Source organism: Protopterus annectens, chromosome 6.part0, assembly GCF_019279795.1.
Source record: "Protopterus annectens isolate FY-2018-M chromosome 6.part0, PAN1.0, whole genome shotgun sequence".
Classification (NCBI taxonomy): Eukaryota; Metazoa; Chordata; order Ceratodontiformes; family Protopteridae; genus Protopterus; species Protopterus annectens.
The window spans coordinates 912,747,872-912,766,143 of NC_056737.1; the positions used below are offsets into that span (position 1 = coordinate 912,747,872).

The window sequence follows — 18,272 nt, forward strand, 5'->3', positions numbered from 1 at the left end:
CTTGGAGGCTTCTTGTAGGGCTGCGGCCTCTGGCACAGTCATTAGAAGACATGCATGGCTAAAGGAACAAAATTTACCTGAACAAGTAAAGGCTAAATTATTGGATGCTCCTGTTCAGCATAATGTTTTGTTTGGATCTAAAGCTGAAGAGGTGATTAAAAAGATGGAGGATAAGGCGAAATCCATGCAAACAGTTAAAGATTTCTTACAAGTACAGCCTCCTAGATTTAGCAGGAATTGGCCATCAAAAAACTGGTCCTTTCCCACTTCAGACAGGCCTCAAAGGGGTAGATATAGACGCTCAGAGGGAGGCCTCAAACACAAGCTGCTTATAGACCAAGGCAATGGACTGCTTCTACCCCTAGGGGAGGAGAGGACAGGCCACAGTCTCAAAGGAAACAAACTCAATGACTCCCTCTGTTGGGCTGCAGGAACGTCTTGCCTGGAAGCCCCTCTCGGAGGAAAACTCTCTCTTTTTTACCAAAATTGGACTCAAATAACCCAGGACAAATGGGTTTTGGATGTGATTTTAAGAGGTTACAAATTCCATTTTCATACTTTGCCAAGGCCAAGCGGATGGCCAGACCTTCCAAAGCATCAGTGGATGGAGACCTTAAACCAGGTGGAGGCTCTTTTGGCTATGAATGCCATAGAACTGGTACCTCTTTCAGAGATGGGAAAAAGGTTTTACTCAAGGCTCTTTCTAGTCCCAAGAAAGCAAAATTCATGGAGACCCATTCTGGATCTGTCGGTCTTGAACACCATTCTAGAGATTCCAAAATTCAAGATGCTTACTCTACAGCAGTTACTTCCAATGCTGTCCAAAGATGCATGGATGGTGACTTTGGATTTAAAGGAGGCATATTTACACATTCCCATCAGGCAGGATCTCAGAAAATACCGCAGGTTCAAGGCCCGATCGAGGCACTTTCAATTCTCTGCGCTGCCCTTTGGATTGTCTACTGCGCCCGGGGTCTTCACCAAATGCCTGGCTCCAGTAGTAGCTTACTGCAGACTCAAGGGAATTCAAATTTACCCTTATCTGGACGATTGTCTAATTCAGGCAGACAGCAAGGATGTCTTGCTCCAGCATCTAGACTTTGTACAAAACCTCCTCAAATTCCTGGGATTCTCTGTAAACATAAAAAAGTCAAATTTGACACCTTCACAACAGATAACTTTTCTGGGTGCTCTTCTAAACACTACAACCCAGATGGCATTTCTGACATCCGAAAAACAATTACAGCTGGCATCAACTTTCAAAGCCTTGGCAACTCTAACCCATCTATCTGCAAGGAAATTCCTGCAGGCTTTGGGTTACATGGCCTCCTGCATCCTTCTCGTACCATATGCAAGACTACACATGAGGAAAATACAGTGGTACCTAAAAAGTGTATGGTCTCAGCATTACCACAGTTTGGACATACTGATTCCTGTCCTTCCTTGCCTTCAAAAGGAATTTCTTTGGTGGTCCAGGGCATGTGCTCTAAACAAAGGGAAGCCCTTCCGTCTTCCTCCTGCCTCTCAGATTCTAACCACGGATGCCTCGGATTATGCTTGGGGAGCCCATTGTCAGGGCAATTGTCTGCTGCGCCTTTGGACAAAGGATCAGAAGCACTTGCATATCAACTTAAAGGAAATGTTAGCCGTTCAGAAAGCTCTATTGGCCTTCAGGAATCTCATACAACCAGGACAACTACTAATACAGACTGACAACACCACAGTTATGTGGTATATAAACAAGCAAGGGGGATCTCATTCCTACCCCCTTTGCAGACTAGCCATGGATTTATGGAACACAGCTCTAGCTTGCAATCTGGATCTTCAAGCTCAGTTTCTACCAGGGAAACATAACTTACTGGCAGACAGTTTGAGCAGAAACCTTTCGGATCCACACGAGTGGATGCTGGACACCAAAATATTCAGGATGATAGCAGTATGGGGATGTCCTCACATAGATCTCTTTGCATCCCATCTAAATCATCAGCTACAGAATTTTTGCACCAGGACATTCCACAGAGAGGCTTGGAAAGTGGATGCCCTGTCATTCAGTTGGAGGAACCTCTCGGGATATGCCTTTCCGCCTCTACCTCTTCTTCCACGAGTTTTATTGAAGATAAAACAGGACAAACCCAAGATGATAATCTTGTTGGCTCTGAATTGGCTTCGGCAGTTTTGGTATCCAACTCTAATAAACCTATGCCTGGAGCCCCCTTGGATTTTACCTCAGTCTCCGAACCTTCTGTCCCAACATCAGGGTCAGGTTCTACACTCTCATGTCAGAACTCTCAGCCTGGCGGCCTGGTTAATCCAGGGCCTTTGATTTCTTCTTTCCTACCCAAGCAGGTTATGGATGTCATTTTAGAAGCCAGACGTCCTAGCACTAGGAAATCTTATGCAGGAAAATGGAAAAGATTTTGTTCCTGGATGCAGGCTCAGGATTCTGATCCTCTTCTTCCTAACATTACCTTAATTCTACTTTACTTGACGGATCTCTTACATAAGGGTCTCTCTTTCTCTTCCATTAAGATCCATGCTTCTGCTATTTCTGCTCATTATAATTCAGACCCTCCCATCTTTTCCCACCAGCTCATGAGACAGTTCCTCAGAGGAGCTAAGAACTTAAGACCTCCTAGATCTCCTCCTATTCCTGCTTGGGATCTCAATTATGTTTTGGAAAAACTAACTTTGCCTCCTTTTGAGCCTGCCGCTTCTGCTGACATCAAGTTTTTATCTTGGAAGACAGCTATCCTGTTGGCACTAACCTCTGCCAGGAGAGTTTTAGAGTTACAAGCTCTTATGGCGGTGGAACCTTATATTATTTTTCATCAAGACAGGGTATCTTGAGGACTAATCTGACTTTCATGCCTAAGGTGGTTTCCAAAGTGGCTTTAACTCAAACTATCCACTTGCCAACCTTTTTCCCCACTCCTCAAAATAAAGGGGAAAGGATCTTACATTCCTTGGATGTACATCGACAGCTACGTTTTTACCTGAACAGAACCAAGGACATCAGAAAATCAGAACAATTGTTTGTTTCTTATGCTTCAAGTTCCCAAGGTAAAGCCATTTCTAAACAAACCATTTCTAAATGGATTGCTCATGGAATCAGATTTTGTTATTCACACCATGGAAAGCAAATCCCAGGGAGCATACGGACTCAATCCACCAGAGCTGCTGCCACTTCTGCAGCCTTCCTCAGGGGAGTTCCTACCAAGGACATTTTGGAAGCTGCAACTTGGAGTTCAGTGCATACTTTCTCTAAGCACTACAATTTGCCTCTCTACTCTAAGTCTAGGGCAGGCTTTGCCTCTGCAGTCTTGCAGGGCCTTTTAGCCACCCCTCCTTCTTTATGACCACCTCCCTTTCTTCCAGCTTTGGGATTCTACCCTACAGTCATGACTGCAACAGTGAAACACGATGAACATAGTACAGTTGTGTACACCTACCATAAATGTAGATGTTCAAGTGTCTTCACTGTTGCAGTCTGGGTTTCCCTCCCTCCTGTCCCCTCTTATTTTTACTTTTGTGTGGTTCCCTTTTTTTCACCATTCTTCTGAGGTGTATTTGCAATGGTTTTGAGACCATTTTCATTTTGGGACTCCTGACATCTGGGGCAAGAAAAACTGGAGAAGATGGCGTTGGCTGTCAGCTTTATACTCCTGGCGCTCTGACGTCAGGGAGTAGGGTTGAACAGCCGACGCCGGACCCAGACTTTGGAATTCTGGCCGACCGCGGGCTGCCTGCCGGCAGGGGAGAACCCTACAGTTATGACTGCAACAGTGAAGACACTCGAACATCTACATTTATGGTAGGTGTACACAACTGTACTTTGTCATTCAGGTCATTTGCTACAGGAACTTTACTTGCAGGTCAGAATGCCAGAGTTCTGCATTGTGTAACTTTCAGGGTAGAATGTGGGTAAGTGCCATATAGTTGTGTACGTTGGTAATTTTTACATCTATCCTCAGAAGATTTCATGATCTGATAAAAAGAGAACAAGCAGCTCTTTCAGTGTTGCATTGAGAAATATATAGAGTTGCCAGCAGCATGCTGGAAGAATAATATTTTTTTATGTTGAAGAAAAATCCATTTTCATCTTTTAAGCAACATAAAGCCAACATATTCCGCAGTGGGTTGCAGGATCTCTTACTCTTTCTGGTCATGACGACGTAGACCAAAGACAGGATTCTGTAGCTATAATGTGAGCCCACAGTGTTGTACATTGTTCACACACTGGTACCAGTCATTAGTCTACAAATGCTGTCTTTTCCCCTACAATACCAAGGTTTCTCCTTTCCCTATATTTGTGTTACTTCTGAGTTGGAGTATATAAATAGCAGGGTTGTGCGGGGTGCAGTCCTGTGCATTGTGCGGGGTGCAGTCCTGTGCATCTGGAGGGGAGTGCAAGGTGCTTGCCTCCTCCGGAACTGCTTTTTTCCCCTCATATCGAATGCTGTTTGTACTTGAGGATTTTTCTCCGTTATAATCCCTACAAAACGGTGTCTACTGGACTGCAATCAGTTTCTTTCAACATTTAAACAGAGTAGGTTACACAAAAAGCATTTGTTAAGCTTTCACTTACAGTGCTTTGTAATTAAGCAGGTCACCATATTGGTCAGCCATAGGGCTCTTTGTTTCTACTTGAGTGGTTGCCTCCATCCCCTGTAACTGCAGTAAATTGACTCTTACATTAGAGCTGTAATACTTACCTTATAGCTTTGGGACACCTTAGGAAACCTTGTAAACTGCAATAGCCCTTCGTTAAGCCTCGCTACGCTCGGGCTCTCTTCGCTCCCCTCCCTGCCTCCAATTTCCTCCCGCCCCCAGTACCTCTAAATTTATAGTACTATAGCCACTCCCCCACTTTCTAGATCCTATCTGCTTTCATCTGGGATAATTCCACCCACCCCTATTCTACTACCTACATTTAATAGCACCTATTAGCTTTCCTCTGGCATTCTCCCATCTCCCCTTCCAGTACCTTTACCTCACCAATCTATCTTCTGGTGTTGCATCACCAGGTAAAACAGTTCCTTCACTCACTAGCTGAATCACATATAATGATATACTCCTCTTTACTACCCCTCTTGTTCACACCATACCTCCTTACCTTGTATGAAAACAATTTTTTATGGGATTTCAGGTCCCAAAAGGCCATACTATCACCCCAGCTGTAAATCCTTCCACCTTCAACCATACTTACAGTACCAGATCCTATCCATCATCTTGTTCAGTCTATCAACATCTCAACCTCAGGCACATTAGCTCTAGATCCAAACACTACCACAAACTAATAAACAAATTCCTGAAGTTCATCACCAAGTATAGACTCAACCTAATACTTGGTGGTGATATTCACCCCAACCCTGGCCCACTCACTTCAGATACACATACCCCCTCTACTTGTAATCTAAGCTACAAACCTACAATTAATAGGCCAACTAACTCTCTCCTAGTCTGTCATCTCAATATTAGAAGCATTAATAACAAGGTACATGAATTGCATGCACTTCTGGATGTCCACTCCCCTGAGATTCTCTGTTTATCTGAGACCTGGTTAAAACCAACACTAAAGATAATGAAGCGTTACCTCCTGGGTACAACATACACAGGCTGGATCGTGCTTCGAGGAAGGGGGGTGGTGGGGTAGCTGTACTCAATAAATCTGAGTTGAATGTCACCATAGATGTAATACAACCTCCTCAGATTAATAACTCTGAGATTCTTGCCACCAAATTGCAACTTAATAAAAATAAATGCATTAATATCATCTGTATGTACATTCCCCCAGGTAACAATATATCTACATTTGAAGATATCCTGCACTGGTTATCATGTCACTACCCCCAAGAAACCCTACTACTTGGAAACTTTAACATAGACTGTGGCACCTGTTCCTTAGAATCCCCAACCACCCATATTAACCTGCATGCATTTACACAAATCATATCCACCCCTACCAGGATAGGTAAACCCAACCAAAAAGAAAGTATACTTGACTGGGTACTCATAAACAGTCACCCCCAACTGTACACCTCTGGTACCCTCCTTAATGGCCTAAGCGATCACCTTCTCACATATGTAATTAAGCACAAAACCATTAATTCCCAACAATCCTTACTCAGAAAGGTTAGAAACAATAAAAACTTTGACCCTGCCAAATTCCAACAAGAACTAAACTCATGTAATTGGTCTATTCTAAAACACCTCCCCTTAGAGGAAGCAGTAGCATACTTTAACAACAAATTCCTTGAGATCCTTGATTTGCATGCACCTGTTCGTTCAAAGAGAACCAAGGCAAAAACTACGCCATGGCTTTCTAATGAGTCTAAACTCAAAATTACCCTTAGAAACAAAGCATGGGCTTTATGGCGTTCTTCTAAAGACCCTCAAGACCAGGAATAAAACCAAAAAATCAATTTTACAAGACAAAAAACAATACTACTGTAATTTACAGACAGTAAATCAAAATAACCCTCAGAAGTTTTGGGCAAGTTTAAATAATCTACTACATCCTGGACAAACGTCAACCCCAATCCCTGCTGCTACTATTGATAAAACCCTTGAAGATGTTTCTGATAGTTTTAACCAATTCTTTACTGAGACAGTTCAAGCCCTAGCTAGCCAACTACCTCCTAGCTCCCCTGGTCCTGAAAGTAGCACCCCTAGAAATCTACTTGCATTCAGCTTCCAACCAATCGCCACTTCACTTATCCGTACCTTGATCAAAAAATTAAAACCCACTACACTTTCTGCTGATCAACTCCCTGCCGAGTATCTACAAAAATCAGCTGATGCTATTGCTTTCCCCGTCTCAATACTAATCAATTGAAACATAGTAGAAGCTAAAATTCCCACCATCTGGAAAATATCCTATGTAATCCCACTTCACAAAGGAGGCAGCTCTACTGAATTCTCCAATTATAGGCCAATAGCTATACTCTCTCCACTTGCAAAGATTATGGAAAAATGTATTCATAGACCATTCATGCACCACCTAATCCAAAATCGCCTTATGGCAGACACTCAGCATGGCTTCCGTCCTCATCACAGCACTACTTCAGCCCTCCTAGCCTTTACTAACACCATAAACCATAATCGCAACAATAATTATATATCCTCAGCCCTCTTTTTTGGATCTTTCCAAGGCATTCGATATGGTTGATCACCAACTTTTAATCCACACCCTGCAAACATTCTGTCTAGATACTGGTGCCCTCCAGTGGTTTCAGTCCTACCTGAATGGTCGACAGCAGGCTGTCCTCTGGCAGAACAAACTCTCTAACCTTCTACCTAACACCCTCGGAGTACCACAAGGCTCTATACTAGGGCCCTTGCTGTTCTCCATCTTCGTTAACGACCATTATACTGTCATCCCAAAAGTCAGCTGTATCCAATATGCTGATGACTCTACTCTGATTTGCTCAGCCACATCTCCAGTAGAGTTATGGTCAGCTACCCAGACCACCTTTAATACAATAGAAAACTGGCTTTCTGAACATCGTCTGATCCTAAATCCCAAAAAAACTAAAATGCTGTTATTTTCACCAACACGTAGGTCTACCGCTTTCACCTTTACCATAAAATCAAATGATGGCACAATAATCTCCCCTGACCCATCTACAAAACTATTAGGTGTCATCATAGACAATAATCTCATATTTGACCTACATGTTAACCAAACTATCAAAAACATCAATAAAAAACTAGGGTCACTTTACAGAATAAAAGCCTTCCTAACCCCTCCAGCTAAAATTGCCATAGCTCGCTCTCACCTTCTTTCAACCCTTCTGTATGCATCCCCTCTACTCTCAAATTTGAACAAGACTGTCCTTAACAAACTCTCAGTTTGCTACAACCACATTGCCAGGTTTGCCACTGGGCTGCCTTTTAGGACACATCATTGCATCAGTCTAAATCAGCTTGGTTGGCTTAAACTACCTAGCCTTATCCAGTATAACCAACTGATTATGGCCTATAAAATCTTCTATAATCCGGACAATACTCCTGCACTTAAAAATATTATCACCCCCTATAACAATCCTAGACCGCTTCGATCCTCTAACAAACTACTAATTCAGACTAGCAAAATTAATAACACAGCCGGTGATTCTCTCTTTGCTAACTCTGTAAGTAGATCCTGGAACTCACTTCCAGCTGATATTACCTTACTTTCCACCTTAGGTCAATTAAAGACTAGACTCAAACAACATTTGTCACTTAACTGGCTATGTCAATGTATCAAGCCTGGCTAACTTGAATGTGTAAAAATCTTTTAACCAGTTTACTGTGTAATTTAATTTAATCCTGACTTGTGCTCAGGACTAACTTTAACCTGTGGAACTTGTTTAACTTGCTTACTTATGTAATCTCTGTAAATAATCTGTTTGTAATATGTAATGCTGGTATTATGTAATGCTGTATCTGCTTACCCTTGGAGCTTTTCTCCCCGGGCCTCCGCTGAAAATGGACATGCATCCAGTCGGACTATCCCGGTCAACAAATGTAAAATAAATAAAAATAAATAAAAATAACCAGTTTTAACTGCAGAACATGTTAGAAACCTGCAGGTCATTAACATTGCCCACTTTTGTCAGCATGAATACAATAAATGATACTGGGAGCACAAAACCGAGTCCAGTTGGAGATAAGCTGAGCAGATAGTGCTTTCTTAAAAGGTGATGTTTATGGGACTCGAAACTTGAGAGAGGTACCATTTGGACACCACTGGTGAGAACAAGGAGTTTCCAAAACTGTTGACTGGGGGAAGTTTTTAAGAGGATTATCTGTTGTGGTGTATTACTTATTGAGAGATTTTATGCTGAGGTATTTATCTATGTAAAATAAGATTTGAGTGGGCTAATCTCAGTTGCAGATGTGGTAATATTCAGTGTACATTCTAATTCATGTAGATTTATAGATGAATGCAATCATGGGCTCAAGAATGGATTGCAAATTATCTGTTTTTACAAATTTAGATAGTATGTTAGAGTGACAATTAGTAGTTATTGGCAGTAGATTGAGCCTTTTAATTGCACTGTTGACCAGTGCTTTTTCCTGAGAAATAATGGAAGATTTTACAGTACTAAGTAATCCCCAAGTTCCCAAACCGGATAGGTTGAACAGAACAAAGGACTTGCAGGTTTGGAACCCTTGAGCTTCCTGTACAGGATTCCATATCCTTATTTTTTTCCCCTCATATGTTTTTTCATTGTTACTATGTAAAGTTGATAAACATTGTATTGAATGCATTGCACTGTTTATTTTGGCAGCACAGTCTGAGGCTGGGCATTCTCTGTTGTTTGAAATTTGATATGCAGGGAGTTGTTTATAAATAGGAAAAAGTCTAAGTTAAAAATTTTCTTGAATAATTTAGGAAGACATTGATGCAGCAGTGAACAAGCTGCTAACCTTGAAGCTAGAATACAAGACAGTAACAGGAAAGGCATACGAGGCTGGATCTCCACCAACCAACGATACACCCATCAGCAACAGTGAACCACTCAAAGTGAATGATGATGAAGACTTTGTAGATCCATGGTCAGTTCATACGTCGAGTGCCAAGGGAGTAGACTACGACAAACTAATAGGTGAATGTTTTGTTTTGTTACATAGTTTAGCTTTGTAGCCATTGCAACGTATCAATGCATGACTGTAACGTGTGGATCTTTTGTAAAACGCTATGTAATTTCCTGTGCATTTTAGAGCAAAACTTAAACTGTTCTTATGACATTTCAAATAATTAGTTTAGAAACATATGTGAAGCTTAGTACTGACACATGGGTTATTTCATGGGTTTGTTCCAAAACATTCCTTTCTTTGTTTTAACTGGTTAATGCTGAATGAATTTAATATATTTTGGAGGGCCTACACCATCTTGTTTTGACTTCTGCCCTTATTATCATCTCTGAGTCTCCCATTTAGTCCTGTTTTTTGACACGAGTGTGATCACAGAGTCTTTTTGATCTGCTATTGATTCACAGCTCCTTCCTCCCTTCTGTCTAGATATAGCATTCCACTACTGCATGTGGGATTGCCTTGTTTACCTTGTGATCTTAGTTCTCCTAAAAGCACCAGGTAGTTTTGCTGTGTACATTTCAGTCATGGTCATCGTTCTTCAGTTCTACAGGTAATTATATCCATCTTTTAAAATATAAAAAAGAAATGTTTTTAATAATACACATTGTATACTGTTACAATTGCCTTTTAACAGTCGTACAACTTGTAGCCGTCCAGTACTGCACTTCAGTTGCTACTCATCACTGCATACCTGACTTAAATTATACGTCTCTGTCTGCAGGAACAGGCCAGTATATTAATATACTAACCAGCCACCATGTCTGCAGAGTCTTGTGTCATCCTGAAACCAAATAGTAGTCAGCTTCATGCCTTTCTTAGTCCTCTTACAATATTTATTTTGCTTGTAACTTGTACCTTTTTTGGTATGTGTGTGTCGTTCATGTATGAAATGCATGTTTTTTCATACATTTACTTAACGTATTTATTTTTTCACATTTGTATAAGGGTGCACTGAAAACATTATAGTCGATCTTATAGTATCAGACATTTTGCTTAATACTGCACTACCAGTATTATTACATTAGCAAAATTCAACATACTATGGTCACTTAACACAACAAAACCATAAGTTTTTATATAATAGATGCTTTTCGTATTTAGATAATTTGACAGTGGGAAACAAAAAATATTTTTTCTCAGTGTTTAAGTGAAATAATTACATTGCCAGAACCATAACACCAAGCTTTGTTTTTGATGAATCTGATGAAGCGTGGGTGTCCACGTGAAAGCGCTCATTTTCTGTCTCCAAATAAAAGATTTATCCTTCACAAGCGTTATCAGTGTGCTTCGTTTGGAATTCTACAGTATTGCAGCTATTTTGGATGGTTCTAAGCGTTTGATACTACACTTGTTTCCAGTATTTAGCTTTGCCTTTTTGGTGTGGTATCATTCAGCAGGATAGCTACCTATTTTCGGTGTTTGTTTTTAAAACTGTTAAACACACAGATCCCGATAGAGGAATTGTCAGTATTCATCTGTTTCTTAATGAGCTTGAGCCATAAAACTAATTTTTTTGACAAAGTAATGCAGATAATTCTAAAACAAAACCTGTTAACAAATTATTGCAATCTTGAATGTTTTCTATATATATAACATGCAGTCTCCTCTAAAAAAAATTGTTTTCCCAAGTCTTATACTTGCTGTTTGTGTTGCAAGTTCATAGGTTCATAGGTTCATACTAGGCTATCTGGCCTAGGGCATTTATAAGCCTAGCCAGAATGTGTTTGGCTTTCGCCACCCATTTTAAATTTATTTTGCTATGCCCTTTTTCGAGGTTAGTATACTGTGCCTCTGTCTAACAGTGACACAGAAGTGATACCCGGGGTAAACCTACGATCTCCCATCCACTCATCAAGATTCCTCTTGAAGAGAGTCAATGAGGGACTCTGCCTAACCTGGACTGGGATTTTATTCCAGAGTGAAGGGAGCCTCTGGGTTATGAATCTGTCCCTCCAGCATGTCCTATTTATTTCAGTGCTGAGGTTCAAGTCTCTCGAGCGTAGCTCGATAGGATTTGGATTTTCTGAGGTGCAGCATGTCCATTAATTCCGGGTTGGGCGTGGCTTTATGGTCAGGCACAGATCGCCTCTGAACAGGCGGTATGCCACTGAGTAGAGCTGGAGTTTCTTTAACCGGGCAGCATATGGCATCTGTTTGAGCCCTTTGATCCTCTTGGTGAGGTACTTTTGGGGTCTTTCCAGTTGCTGCAGGTGTCTGGTAAGGTACATCCCAAAAGGGGCATTGTACTCAATTATGGGCCTGATGAGGGATGAGTAAAGAGGCACGATGACCTCCCCTGATGTAGATGTGAATCCCTTCATGATTGGGTGGGCTATATAAAATGTTTTTCTAACCACTTTGGCCACGTGGTTGTCAAATGAGAGATTACTATCAACTTGGGTCCCCAGGTCCCTAATTACTTCTTCTGTACTTAATGGATTTCCACCTATGTGGTAATTTGTGGGCACTTTGTTTTTGCCAAAGGGGATGACTATACACTTTTGGCATTTAGCTTGAGGCCATGGCTCTGGCACCAGTTGTCTGTTTCTATGAGGCCCTTTTGGAGGATGCTTGTGTCGGCTGGAGAGTCGATTATGGCGCCCAGTTTGCAGTCATCTGTGAACTTGGTCAGCCACAGTCCTTCCGTGTTGGCCTGTACCTCCGAGAAATATATACCCAACAAGAGAGGTCCCAGGACTGAGCCTTGTGGGACACCACTTGTAACTGGTTTGGAGTCTGACATGGCTCCAGCAATTCTAACCATGTGGGTTCTGTCCTTGAGCCAGTTTGCAATCCATCTAGTGACATAGGGGTTTATATTTAAGCTGGTGAGCTTATCTGTAATGCCCGAGTGGGGTATTGTATCGAAGGCTTTTGCGAGGTCCAGGTAGGCTGTGTGGACCACCTTCCCCTCGTCAATGGCCTTGGTGACTGTTTCAAAGAAATCAACCAGGTTGAAGAGGCAGGATCTGCCCTTAACAAAGCCGAACTGGGTAGGATCCAGTGTTTGTAGGTCCCCAATATCTTTATTTATGAGGTCCATGATGATCCTTTCCATAGCTTTGCAGACCAAGCTAGTCAGGCTTATGGGGCGATAGTTTCCAGGATCCGTTGAGGCACCACCTTTATGGAGAAGGACCACTGTTGCTGTATGCCACTCTTTGGGCACATATCCTGTAGTAAGGCTGAGATTGAACAGTAGTTTTATGTTTGGGTTTAGCTCTTCTTTGAGTTCATGTAGGACGCAGCCCGGGACACCATCTGGTCCCATTGATGCTGTGTTTTTTGCTTTGGAGAGGGCGGCTCTTACCTGAGCATCTGAAATGTCAGTAGGGCAGCACTCTGCTGGGATAGATATTTGCCCTTTTGGTGGGAGAGGGAGAAGTTTGCGCTGAACCTGTCAGCTGGGATGTTGGCAATGTCTGTGGGTTCGGTGTAGTTTTTGTCATTTTGGACTAATTCTGAGCATATCTGGGAATTACCACCCAGGTTCCTAACATAACTAAAGAAAGCCTTGTGATTATCCTTAGTGTCCTGTGCAATTTTTCTCTCGAAGCTGGCCTTAGACAATTTTATGTGTGCCCGTAGTTTTTTGCTAATACTGATCAGTGATGCCTTCCTTTTTGGGATTTTGCTTTATCATTTAGTAGCTTCCTCCTTCTATTGTATAGTTTGTTTATGGCTGGGGTCCACCAGACAGGACGTCTGCCTTTGGAGGATTGGGTCTTGGTTTTATTTGGGATCGCATGATCCATGCATTCCTGAAGGTGTTCATAGAATGCGTTTATAAAGGATTCTGCGGTCTGGGCGTATTTTCCACAGGCCGGGGCTTTGAAGGATCCCACCTCAGTTTTGAGGAGTGTAAAATTTGCTTTAGAGAAGTTTTTCACTGTGGTTTTCTGGTCAGCGGGTGGGGTCGGGATGTGAATATCCAGTGAGATTAGTTTATGGTCTGATCTTACCAGTGAAGGATACACTTCTGGTCTGGAGCATAGAGTCCCCATGTTGGTGATGATCAGGTCCAGTATGTTTTCCCCTCTTGTGGGAGTGGTAACAAGTTGTTCCATAGCATTTGAGTTTCTAAATTCTAGGAACCTTTGGGCTAGGGTGTTGGAGCTAGAGTAATGCTCCCAGTCTATGTTTGGGTAGTTGAAGTCACCCAATATAATGGTGTTTGGAGAGACCTTCATATTTTCCAGTGTTCTCAGGAAGGCCGAGTGGGGTTCCTGGGTTTGGGAGGGTGGTCTGTAGCAGGCTATAAACTGGAAGGCAGTTTTACCCACTGTTAGTTGCACATGGATAGTCTCTGATGCTTCGTGCTTTGCCACCAACCTGGAGGTGTGGGTATCTTTGATGAATATCGATACTCCCACTCCTTTTGTGGTTCGGTCCAAGTTTTGGGGCCGAAAAGCATGGTATGAGGTATAACCTGGTAGTGCTGGGGTGCTCTCGGGAGCCCTGAACCAGGTTTCTGTTACTGCACAGATATCGATGTTCTCCATGCTAAGGAGAGTTTGAAGTGCGTGCATCTTGAGGTTTAGACTTCTGGCGTTGAGTAGCATTACTCTTAGTTTCTTATCCCTTGTGTTACCTATGGAGGTGGGTTTGTCTTTTGAGCCTTGCCTAAAAAAGGCACTATGGGGGTAGCAAGAGCCTTTGCCAATATCCGAAAGCCCAGGGGTGACAGGTGCAAGCCGTCCCTAGCGAAGCATCGTGGCTTGTCGAGCATATCATCCCATGCTGACAGGCATTGGATCCCCTTTGAATGACACCAGTACTTAAGCTAATTGTTGAAATTGATCATCTTGTCTTCATATTGTGGCATCATTCTTGGTGAGGGTAAGATGCTACTCAAGGTCAGGGTCATACCGGCCTGGGCTACATGCTCAGAGAGCTCCTTTATGTCTCTTTTCATGTAGTCCAGGGAGGTACGTCTCAGGTCATTCACACCAGCATGGACAATGACTGAGTCATATTTGTACTTGCCTTGGAGTGACCTGAGTGCTTGTGTTATGTGGCGGATTTTAGCGCCCGACAGGCTGCTCACCATGACCCTCTCCTTGTTCAGCCTGGTGAGCGGGATGTCAGTGTGCCTGACGATAGAGTCACCTATTACAAGTGTATCAGGTGTGTTGTTTAGTCTTAAGGGCTGTGACTGTTTGGCACACTGGCTTTGTGAGATATGTGTTGCACGTGTTTTGTTTTGGGGTAGCGGCTGCTTGGGTGTCTGCTTTGGAGGTCTCTGCTGCTTCGGCAGATCTTTATTTAGAGCCTCAGTATGTTTTTGTGTGATTATGTGTTTGGTTTGCTGTCGTGGTAGGTCTGTGTGAGACTGGAATTGTAGTGAGTGTGGTTTCCTTCTCCTCCTGACTGGTTATGCCAGTATTGAGTTGAGAGAGCTTGGCCTCCAGTTTGGCTATATGATTGCATCTCTCACATGTGTTGGAATTTGTTGGGAGGAGGAGAGGGTTGTCTGTGTACATGAGGCAGTTGTAACATTGCCTCAAAATTCCCATATTCACCAGCTGGACCGGAGAGGAGATTGACAACTGACCTTTGGACATGCTAGAATAATATTGGGAATTCCTTAATAATTGAAAACCAGGGCCAGTGGGGAGTGAGGGTGTAGTGCTTTTAATTTTTAGTGCTGACTTATATAATTGTTTTAGTGAGCAAGTGCCAGGTAACTTAAGTGCAATGTGTTACAGGTAACGTAAATGCAAAAACGACAAACAGTAACTTTCTTTCAAGTGTAACAAGGAAATAAGTACAGTAAGCAATGCAGATATCACTAGTGATCCACAGAAGCGCTGAAAAGCCGCGTATTAGGTGGAATTAGCTTTCCAGGGAAATAACAAGCAAACAAACAACAAGCATATAAACAAAGCTATATTCAGCAGGCCTGGATCTAGTCTATGCTACAGCAAACAAGGTGTACCAATTTCAGTAAGATACAGTTCAAATATTCAGGCACTGCATTCTTACAGAAAGAATTGAAAAACCTATCCCCAGCATGGAAACTGGATGGATAAGGGGAATACAGGAGATTGTTGTTCTATATCTCACTTGAAGGTTTATCATTCTTCAATATGTGCATCCCATAAAGTACAAATGTGGACTCCTCATATTCTACAGAAGAATAATTGTGTGTGTTTGTGTGTTGTAATGGGGTACTGCTAATTCCAGGAGTAGTTCCTTTACCTCATATCCATTGAGTAGGCTGTGGCACTCACAGTACCCCACATTGCATTAAACAGGAAATCAGAAAAAAGAAAGCAATGAATAAATTCACTGTCTAAGGCTTAGTTTTTCATTGAGTACACCAGCGAACTGTGACGCATCCATTGAAAATCAATACTGCCGCAGTTAAAGATAATCATTAGGTATTGCTTGTTTGTTCCTTCCTTGTATGTCACTTTGATTATGATTTTTATTGTACGTTTTGTAGTATGAATTTGTTTCATAAAAGATTAAAAGAATAAATGCTACTACCACTTAAAAATGCTTAGGGGGGCTTCCTATTAAATCTGAAGACACCTTTGTTAGTCAGTGTTTCATTTAGAAGTAGTTGTTCAGAGTCCGTTTGTACTGTAGTTGACTTGTTTTGTTGACATTTTATTTTGGTGGATTTTTTTTACTTTTGCTGTGGTTGCGTGATCCTGGAGTATGTATTCTATGAGTAAGGGGGTAGAGAGTGATGCTGCCTATACTTAGGAATGTGGAGGCACAACCTTTTACAGGTAAACTTTTGTTTTTGGCCTGTTGTGTTGCAGGTATCTTTTGGATTCTGCCAGCTAATAAAATATTATTTAGACAGCCATATTTTCAGGAAGTAGTAGAGTAGTTGTACATCATATAAAGTGGTTTAAAAATCAGTGCATTGAGAAAAAGAGAGCAAGTAAATTTTATTTATTTTTATTTTCATTTGTTTACTAGGATAAAACACTGATCCAAATGAATCATTTTCAGGTTAAGCCTAAGAAAATATAATACCAACGTAACAGCAGAACAAATTTATAAAATACAGGTACAGCAGAGATGAAATACTTGCAAAGATCAATGTGCTTACCTGTTTTATTATTTCTATAGTTGTATGTATAAGAAAACTGTATTTTGAAGCCAACTTCTCATTTCCCTCTGTGACTTTATAAGGTATGTAAAACTGAAGTGTTACACTGACACTGTGCTAAATGTGGTATATACACTGAACACATTACATATGGTGGAAGTGGGAGGAAATGGGAAAGGTAAGAGTAACATTCGGTGTGTGTAGGTGGGTTGTGAGAAGGAAGAGAGGGAATTATTCTTTTTACCATGTATTGAAGTGGGTTATGTTTCTGAAGGGAGTGGATTGTCTAACAGGAAGTGAGAATATGGTGATTGTGTAATGCTGCTGGTTGGAAGCATTTACAGGTAGATTCTTTGGCGAGACATTGTTTGAGCTGTACACAAAAAGCTAAGAAATGGGACATCTGAGTTTTGAGTGTGGGGTATAATACAGAAGTTGTAATCCATGCTAATAAGGTTGTACCCTGGAGTCAACAAAAAGAGGTGGTGGAAAGTGATTGGTATCTTGGGGTGTAATTGTGTGTTCTTTGTCAATCTGCTAGCAAAGTATGGGAAGGAGTCTCAGTTCAGGAGTTTGTAGGTAAGAGATGCTGCTGATAGAGTGCATTGCTGTTGTATTGGCAGCCAATTTGTTTTCCTCAGTAATGTGCAACAGTGTGTTAATTGGGGGTTAAGGTTACAAGTCTACTAATACTGTTACTGGTGCTTTAAAGAGACATCATGTTTTTCTTTGAGATGTTGGCACTGATTGGCAGTATGTATTCTGGTTGGGGTAACAGAATGACTTTGCCAGTGATCAGTCTGCTTTCTTGGGTTAGAAAGTGAGAGATGTTTTTTTAAACCAATGTAGTAGTCTGTTAGTCATTGATTTTGTGGTGGTGATGGAGTAATGGGTGGATATTTAAAGGTAAGGCGTGGTTTTAGGGTTCCCTGTTGTTCAGTACTATGGTACAATTTGTGAGGTAGCTGTGAGCCTTTGTCTTGTTCCAAAAGTCATTGATTGTTTTTTTGTGTATTTAAAATTGTTAATAGTGTAGTGCATGTTGAGCTTTGTGTGTTGTGAGTTGCTGAACTTTTTGACTAATGGTAATTTTGATAGTTGTGCGCGCGCATGTGTATGCGTGCGTGTCTGTGTGTGTTCACATTACATTTTTTGTTTGTATATATTTTAAGGATCTGTGTCATTTGAGCAAATGCCCATTTGACTGAATCACAAATCATTGAACAAACTTGACTGAAAACACATTTGAATGAATGTGAAAAATATTTTACACAGCAAATGTACCATAAGATGCTTTTTCAACGTGGCAAGCCCCCTACCCTGTACCACATTTTGAGAATCTTACACACACACGCACACACACACACTTTTCTTATATGTATTAACTCTATATTTGCACAACTACAAAGAAAAAACAAAAATGCCACACACACACTGAATCAATGCTGAAGCACAAACACAGACATCTACAGATCTGAGGGTCCAACATGATGTTGGCCATTGCCAGTCCATGCATACATTCTAAACTTACCTCCTTAAGAAATCTCTGAGATCTGAAATGACATTGTTATATATCTTATATAGACTCAAACACTTTTCTTTTAGTTATGCTTCAGGCAAA

At 41.5% G+C, this 18,272-nt stretch overlaps 1 protein-coding gene across 1 annotated transcript in view; it reads left to right on the forward strand.

Annotated features, from left to right (window-relative positions):
* The window catches only part of WARS1 (tryptophanyl-tRNA synthetase 1), a 572,087-nt gene that overhangs the window by 102,745 nt on the left and 451,070 nt on the right, over positions 1-18,272 (forward strand). Inside the window, exon 3 of the mRNA XM_044074563.1 lies at positions 9,380-9,593. Coding sequence (XP_043930498.1) covers positions 9,380-9,593 — 214 coding nt within the window. The remainder of the gene's footprint in view (positions 1-9,379; positions 9,594-18,272) is intronic.